Raw genomic sequence first — 10,000 nt, 5'->3', positions numbered from 1 at the left:
CGTGCGTGAAGTCGGACAACCGTTGTGTGTACATCGGCTGTACACTCGTTATTGCGGTGCAATGGGATAGAATGAGTGCACTCAATAACGTCCACTAAGGTCTCGGACACCACTACAAAGCGCTGTCCCCTCCAAATATTGCTATATTTGAGGTTATGGGAGCGATGTCGGATTCAGCCCTTGATTATAGTTGAGAATTCAAACTACACGCGGCGCGCGAGAGAGAGCGGTTTCTGCACGGAGCGCTGCGATGAGTTTAACAACGCTCACCACATGTATCATATAGCACTGATATAGACCGGAGCGAGCGCGTTTAAATTTTTTATGGACATATTTCATAAACTCTAGTGCTCTAGACATGAACCAGAAGCGTGTATGCGCGCATATTTCATCACGTCTTATTAAAATGAAATGTATGCACTGATTACACTGATAACCTATGTCTGATCACAAACGCGCTGACACGATGGATTACTCAAACGACAATGTAAGTTAATAAATTCAAATTCAATGACAATTCAAAGAAGAATGGGCCAAAAAGTAACTGCTTTATTCTTTCTGTGTTAAACTGATGTGTGTCATTCGTTCAGAGAGTCCTCTTAAATGTATTGCAAATATCCGCGTTTCTCCTCGTTTTGGCAGTTTGTTGTTATATAGGATTAGATTTTTAAAATGCTTAAGGTGCACTCAACTCAACTTTTAATATTCAGGTGTCTTTAAGTATGATTCTGAGCGTGTTGCATGTCTGTGTTTTATTGGTTGTTGTCTCTCCACAGCATCATTTTGTAAACCTGTAGACCTATTGACTCTGGAATTTTTCTACAATATTCACTCATCATGACAGTAAAATATGGCATTCTAGTCAATCTCCTGCAGTATTTCCTCTCTCAATCAGTAGAAAATGTGATTAACACCCTGTCAGGCATAGGGGAAAAAATACCGTCATATACCGTGAAACCGATATAATTTAGAAAAATACCGTGATATACATTTTTGGTCATACCGCCCAGCACTAAGTACTCTACTTAAAGGGTTAGTTCACCCAAAAATGAAAATTCTGTCATTTATTACTTACCCTCATGACGTTGGACACCCGTCAGACCTCCGTTCATCTTCAGACACAAATGAAGATATTTTAGTGTAAATCTGATGCTCTGAAAGGCCTCCATTGGCACAATGACACGGTTCACTCTCAAGACCCTTAAAAGACACTAAAGACGTCGTTACAAAGTCCATCTCACTACAGCGGCTCTACAATAACTTTATGAATCGGCGAGAATAGTTTTTGTGCGCAAAAAAACCCTAAATAACGACTTATATAGTGATGACGATTTCAAAACACGGCATCATGAAGCTTCGAAGCGTTATGAATCAGTGAGTCGATTCAGCAGTTTGACACGAGATCCGAATCATGATTCGACTCACTGATTCATAACGCTTCGAAGCTTCATGAGGCCGTGTTTTGAAATCGTCATCACTATAGAAGTCGTTATTTAGGGTTTTTTGCGCACAAAAACTATTCTCGCCGCTTCATAAAGTTATTGTAGAGCCGCTGTAGTGAGATGGACTTTGTAACGACGTCTTTAGTGTCTTTTAAGGGTCTTGAGAGTGAACCGTGCCATTGAGCCAATGGAGGCCTTTCAGAGCATCAGATTTACACTAAAATATCTTCATTTGTGTCTGAAGATGAACGGAGGTCTGACGGGTGTCCAACGTCATGAGGGTAAGTAATAAATGACAGAATTTACATTTTTGGGTGAACTAACCCTTTAAGTACACTTTTTGTGTATCTGTACTTTACTGGAGTATTATTTTTTAGGGAAACTTTTACTACTATTTCTATCAAGGTCCTCGAAGTCAAAAGTCGTTTCTGTAGCAGCTTTGCAAGTCAGTGGATGATATTTTTTTCTTCTTTAAAAGTTTTTTTTTTGTTGCAAAATGTAAATGTCTGGGAGAAAGAGAAGCATAGACATATGGATGAATCTGAAAAAGACTGATGAACGAGCTCAGTTCAGTCTGGTTTTTGTGCCTCTGAGATGCCAGAGCACGAGTACTGAATAGAGCTTTCTTTTGTGTTTTTTCGCACTTAAACAGACCAATACACACAAAATGTCAATGTTCATTTTGGAAAGTATTCACGTAAACAAAGTTGATTATGTCTTGAGTGAACGTAAACAGTTGGGGAAATATCGGATGTGTATCAGTGTGTAGGATTTGTGCATTCTGCCTTAAAGTGACAGCAGCTTTGTAAAAAGCTTTGTAACTTTTAAGTATTTAAATTAGTTCAAGGTAGTCGTATGGAGCATCACTGACTGGCTTAAGCCACCATGGCATAGCGTGCATTTATACAACAATGATAAAAATGCATTGACATAAAAAAGGAAATTTACTTTTGATACTTAAGTACTTTTAAAAGCATGTACTTTTACTTAAAGGGTTAGTTCACCCAAAAATGAAAATTCGGACATTAATGACTGATCCTCATGTGGTTGGACACCCGTCAGACCTCCGTTCATCTTCAGAACAGAAATGAAGATTTTTTAGTGTAAATCTGATGCTCTGAAAGGCCTCCATTGGCTCAATGGCACTTTACACTCTCAAGACCCATAAAAGACACTAAAGACGTCGATACAAAGTCCATCTCACTACAGTGGTTCTACAATAACTTTATGAATCGGCGACAATAGTTTTTGTGCGCAAAAAAACCCTAAATAACGATCAGTGAGTCGATTCAGCAGTTCAGAGCGTTATGAATCAGTGAGTCGAATCATTATTCGGATCGCTTGTCAAACTGCTGAAATTTGGCGATTCAAACTGCTGAATCGACTCACTGATTCATAACGCTTCGAAGCTTCATGAGGCCGTGTTTTGAAATCGTCATCACTATATAAGTCGTTATTTAGGGTTTTTTTTGCGCACAAAAACTATTCTCGTCGCTTCATAAAGTTATTGTAGAACCGCTGTAGTGAGATGGACTTTGTAACGACGTCTTTAGTGTCTTTTAAGGGTCTTGAGAGTGAACCGTGCATTGAGCCAATGGAGGCCTTTCAGAGCATCAGATTTACACTAAAATATCTTCATTTGTGTCTGAAGATGAACGGAGGTCTGACGGGTGTCCAACCACATGAGGGTGAGGAATTAATGACAGAATTTTCATTTTTGAGGGAACTAACCCTTTAAGTAAAAATTGTTTTGAACAACTTTCACTTGTAACAGAGTAATATTTGACCAGTAGTACTTTTACTTTCACTCGAGTAATGGAGTGGTGTACTTTGTCCACCTCTGGCACACACACACACACACACCTGATGGCCTTGCGCCTGCAGTCTCTGCAGGACCTGAGTGAAGCCGCTCAGGCTGGGCTGGCCCATGCCGTACAGGGGGAAGCCGCCTCTGCTCTGCCGGAAGTTGGGCGCTCCGAACGAGCCGCTGGTGTTGAGGACGTCCGCTCTGCTGCACACATCCTGGACCATGAAGAAGGAGCCCTGGGGGACACGAGTGGAGGATTACACACACACACACACACACACCAATCAGACAGACAGTTCACGTCCCTTAATCACAACATTATATCCTGCTTCATGTCCTGGGGCGGAACACATTCATTCCATTGCAACAAAATGGGCAGATTTGATGGTGAATAAATGTCGTAAAATAACGGAGTTTGGGTGCTTTATAATAATAATAATACATTTTATTTGTAACACACTTTACATTAAACTAAATCTCAAAGTGCTACAGATTTAAAACAAAAAAATAAAATTCAAATAAAAAATAAATAAGAATAAATAAAACTGAAAAACAGTTTTTTAACACAGCTTTATAACACACACACACACACACACACACACACACACACACACACAGAGTTATCATTAACTAATATTAAAACTATTAAAACATCTCTATCGAAATACAGCTCAATAATATCAATTACAAATATTAGATATATAACTTTAATGAACATGTTGCCATGGAAACTAACTGAAATAATAAAGTTGACGCACTAAAATAAGTTAAAACGAAAACTATTAAAAACATGTTCTTAATTAAAATAAACCTAAAAAATGTTTTTTAATAAATAAATATAATTAAATACAATTACAATAAAATAACAAATTAAATAAAACATTTAAATAAATTAATTAATTAATTAAATTAAATAATTAATTAAATTTAATTTAAATGCAAACATTAGATAAAAAACTTAAACTGAAATGAAGTTGAAGCACTAAAATAAGTTAAAAACAAAACTATTAAAACATTTTCTTAATTAAAATAAACCTAAAAAATAAAATTAAATAAATACAATTAAATACAACTACAATAAAATAAAATACAATACAAAATAAAAATACAAACATTTATTTAAATAAATAAATAAAATAAAAATAGTAAAAAAGTAAACTGAAAGGAAGTTGAAGCACTAAAATAAGTTAAAAAACAAAACTATTAAAAACATTTTCTTAATTAAAATAAACCTAAAAAATTTAGTAAAATGAAATATAAAATACAATAAAATAAATAAATAATAAACACCAACATTAACTCATCTTAACTAACTGAAATAATAAAGTTGAAGCACTAAAATAAGTTAAAAACTATTAAAAACATTTTTTAACTAAAATAAACCTGAAATAAAATCAAATATTAACGCTAGAAATACATTTTAGTTCAAGCACTAAAACTTAAAAAAACACTAATAAAAATGAAAAAAAGCACTTAAAATTACTGAGAAACGTTCTTAATGAAAACTAAAAATGTTAAAATAAAGGTTGATTTTAAATATTAAAAAAACTAAACAAAAAGAGTAGCGAACAGAACTGAAAGAAGAGGGAATAAAGAGTCAGGAGCTTCATGAGCACAGATGTGTCGAGTTACTGGAGGACGTTAGCAGAACAAAGGCCGAGTGTTTGCTGCGGATTTACAGTCAAACTCATCACAGGCTCGTCAGCAAACAGAGACTAACGAGAGGAGCAAACGCCTGCGGGACGCTAACGAGCTCTGCAGAGTTCAGCACACACACACACACACACACACACACACACACACACACACACACACACACACACACACACACACACACACACACACACACACACACACACACACACACACACACACACACACACACACACACACACACACACACACACACACACACACACACACACACACACACACACACACACACACACACACACACACACACACACACACACACACACACACACACACACACACACACACACACACACACACACACACACACACAGGACATGTTAGCGCTGGACAGAGGTCTCTCTGACTGTGACCACATGGGGAAGGGAATCAATATCTCAGAGGAATAATTATCATATTAATCAGCTCCTGCACACTGCAGTAGCTGGAAAAACTTTATCAAGTAACTCAACACTAAAATCATTTCATTGAGTTTTGTGAGATATGACAGTGTGTGGGAAATCTCCTGTGGTACTTTAAAGTTTAAACAATACCACAGTACTATCACGGTACATGTTCAAAACACAGATAAAATAGTTACAATTAATGACAATTAGGCAACTTTTCCAACCTGATTCTAATCATCATATTCCACAAAATATTCCTATTTAATAATAATATTATAATATAATTAATATAATATAATTAATTTAATATAATATAATATAATATAATATAATTTAATATAATATAATGTATAATTAATATAATATAATCTAATAATTAATATAATATAATAAATATAAAATAATTAATACAATACAATACAATATAATATATAATATAATTTATGCTACAATATATAAATAAAATATAATATAATATAATACTTAATAATATAATCAATATAATATAATAATAATAATCAAATAATATATAATATAATTAATAATATTAATTATATTATATTATTAATTATATTATATTATTAATTATATAATATAATATAATATAATATAATATATATAATATAATATAATTAATATAATATAATTAATATAATATAATTAATATAATATAATTAATATAATATAATTAATATAATATAATTAATATAATATAATATAATATAATATAATATAATATAATTAATATAATATAATAAATATAATATAATTAATACAATACAATACAATATAATATATAATATAATTTATGCTACAATATATAAATAAAATATAATATAATATAATACTTAATAATATAATCAATATAATATAATAATAATAATAATCAAATAATATAATTATTAATTATATTATTTTATTTTATAGTACATTAATTATATTATAATCAATTAAATATATATATTATACTATACTATACTATAATATAATACATAATAATTTATATAATATATGCTTTTATTATTTTTCATTTGATTTGAAATTGAAATTATTTTATTTTATCTGATTATCGAGATTTAAAATGAATTAATTTTGCGGTAGCATTGTTACACTGCTTTTAATTTATTAATTTAAAAAAATAAATATTTAAATAAAACTGTCTTGTTATTTTAGTATGATGTACTATCATAATTTATAATTAATAGTTTGAATTAATTTTTATTTGTGCATTTTCCATTTTCATTTTAATTTAAAAAAAGTAATTTTATGTGCTTCAGTCAGTAATATTAGTTTGAGTATTATATAATTTTCTATATTACTTATGTTAGATGTGATTAAATGATTTGACGGCACTAATTTTATTTTAAGTAAAAAAACAATTCAAGGTTTTAGTGTCTAAAGTTAATAAACCTGATTACAGTGAAGAGAACGTGAAGGGAAATGTGGTTAATCATCATAAAAATAATCCTCAAATAACTACTATAATACAAGAACGTCTAAAAATGTGTGTGTGTTTTATTTTGAGAGGAGTGTAACCCGTTTGAGTGTCCGGCTCACCTGGACCAGATGGTGCTCAGGCATGTTGTCCGAGATCCTCCCGACTTTATAGTTTGTACGGAGAACATGATCATCATGGATCTGAAACTCCTGCCTGCAGTTATACCTGTAAACACACACACACACACACACACACACACACTGAATCAGGGTCTGCACAGGCTCTGCAGGAGCTCAGGAAGATGCTCAGGATGAGGCTGGACGTACGTGATGACCACTGGAGCCACTTTATTAGTGATGATGGATTTGGCCTTGTTGTTGTGGATGCTGAGCGTCTGGAAGGAGGCGCTGCTCGTCGACCGCCTGCTGTCCGTCATCCCGTTGCCGTGGAAACTCTCATGCAGTGTGGGCTGGGGAGCAGCGCTGGCAGTCGTACCCATACTCCACTGGCAGCTGTCAATCACACACACACACACACACGTTACATCAGTAGCAAACACTGCTGGACAGGATAGCGTGGTAAAAACATGTACCATAGTAAACCATATAATACCACAGGAGCTGAGAGCGTCATCCAGAGAGGACACACTCACTCTCACACACACACACACACACACACACACACACTCAGGGGAGGTTTTGTGAAATGTGAGGACATTCCATAGGCGTAATGGTTTTTATACCGTACAAACCGTATTTGCTATCCCCTTACACTGCCCCTAAACCTACCCATCACACACACACACACACACACACACACACACACACACACTGCCCCTAAACCTACCCATCACACACACACACACACACACACACACACACACACACACACACACACTCACACACTGCCCCTACCCCTAAACCTACCCATCACACACACACACACAAACACAGACACACACACACACACACTGCCCCTACCCCTAAACCTACCCATCACACACACACACACACACACACACACACTGCCCCTACCCCTAAACCTACCCATCACACACACACACACACACACACACACACACACACACACACACACACACACACACTGCCCCTACCCCTAAACCTACCCATCACACACACACACACACACACACACACACACACACACTGCCCCTACCCCTAAACCTACCCATCACACACACACACACACACACACACACACACACACACACACACTGCCCCTACCCCTAAACCTACCCATCACACACACACACACACACACACACTGCCCCTGCCCCTAAACCTACCCATCACACACACACACACACACTGCCCCTGCCCCTAAACCTACCCATCACACACACACACACACACACACACTGCCCCTACCCCTAAACCTACCCATCACACACACACACACACACACACACACACACACACACACACACACACACACTGCCCCTACCCCTAAACCTACCCATCACAAACAGACACACACACACACACACACACACACTGCCCCTACCCCTAAACCTACCCATCACACACACACACACACACACACACACACACTGCCCCTACCCCTAAACCTACCCATCACACACACACACTGCCCCTACCCCTAAACCTACCCATCACACACACACACACTGCCCCTGCCCCTAAACCTACCCATCACACACAGACACACACACACACACACACACACACACACACACACACACACACACACACACAGCCCCCACAACTTGGGGCCAATAACAGAAAAAGCAGGATCGCCACAGCCCAGAGCAGAGCTTTTCAAACCTTATGATGCCAAGGACCCCCAAATATGATGAACCTTTATGAGGGACCCCCTTCCTAAAATACATCTATTTTAATGTACAAAAAAACATTTAAACTGTTAGACAAATAGTAAGTGTGACATTATAAATACAACATTGTTTCCCAACTTAAACTGGATATATATTGGATGTATAAACCTGAAGTTAAAATGTATTTGTACAAAGCAGGTTCTTTCGAGACAAAAATGGCTTCACTTTCGTCAGAAGATGATAAAAACAGGCCTTGACGACAGCACTTATCTGTTTATCAGACTTAAGTTTGCTATCCACCCAAACACACACACATCTCTTGCATGTGTGGAGTGAGGAGTTCTGTTCGTGTCCACAGTGCTCATCTGAGCCAAATCAAACGCATTCAGTTTTACTCTCATTGAGGCGCAAAAAATGACTTGCAAGCCAAAGTTTTAGTTGGTCTAAACAGTCTAATAGAGGTTTTAAAGCCTGCTCATTATCACGCTTCAGGGGATTTACATGTGTGTGTCGTCAGCACAGATGAAAGGAGAGCCCATACTTATTCAAAATAGATCCCAAAGGAAGCATATAAAGGGAAAACATACACACACTCGCTCTCTCTGACACACACACACTCGCTCTCACACACACACATATACATACATATATATACATATACATATACACACACACACGCTCGCTCGCTCACACACACACACGCTCGCACACGCTCACACACATACACTCTTACTCACACTCACGTACACACACACACTCACAGGCACTCACACACACACGCACACTCACATACACACACACACACTCTCTCTCTCTCTCTCACACACACACACACACTCACAGGCACTTACACACACACACACACACACGCTCACATACAAACACACTCTCTCTCTCTCACACACACACACAGACACACGCACGCTCGCACACTCACTAACTCACACACATACTCTTACTCACACACACACACACACACACACACACTCTCTCACACACACACACACACTCACAGGCACTTACACACACACACACACACGCTCACATACAAACACACTCTCTCTCTCTCACACACACACACAGACACACGCACGCTCGCACACTCACTAACTCACACACATACTCTTACTCACACACACACACACACACACACACACACGCACACACACACACACACTCTCTCACACACACACACACACTCTCTCTCACACACTCTCACACACACACACTCTCTCTCTCTCTCACACACACACTCTCACACACACACTCTCTCACACACACACACACACACACACACACACACACACACACAAGCTCGCACACACGCTCACACACACACACATACACACACTTGCTTGCGCACATGCTCTCACTCACACACACACAGGCACTCACACACAC

General features: G+C 37.1%; 1 protein-coding gene across 6 annotated transcripts in view; it reads right to left on the bottom strand.

Annotated features, from left to right (window-relative positions):
• Positions 1 to 10,000, bottom strand: part of pald1a (phosphatase domain containing paladin 1a) — a 114,757-nt gene that overhangs the window by 78,264 nt on the left and 26,493 nt on the right. For all 6 annotated transcript variants that reach the window (XM_079801341.1, XM_079801338.1, XM_079801340.1 and 3 more), the window contains exons 2-4: positions 7,113 to 7,298; positions 6,906 to 7,011; positions 3,306 to 3,485 (exon numbers count right to left, since the gene is read on the bottom strand). In XM_079801341.1, the coding sequence (XP_079657467.1) occupies positions 3,306 to 3,485; positions 6,906 to 7,011; positions 7,113 to 7,285 (459 nt within the window). In that variant the 5' untranslated portion in view covers positions 7,286 to 7,298. The remainder of the gene's footprint in view (positions 1 to 3,305; positions 3,486 to 6,905; positions 7,012 to 7,112; positions 7,299 to 10,000) is intronic.

This window comes from Gobio gobio (assembly GCF_949357685.1).
Source record: "Gobio gobio genome assembly, chromosome: 20".
NCBI classification, from domain to species: domain Eukaryota; kingdom Metazoa; phylum Chordata; class Actinopteri; order Cypriniformes; family Gobionidae; genus Gobio; species Gobio gobio.
This window is presented reverse-complemented; position numbering and strand designations above follow the sequence as displayed.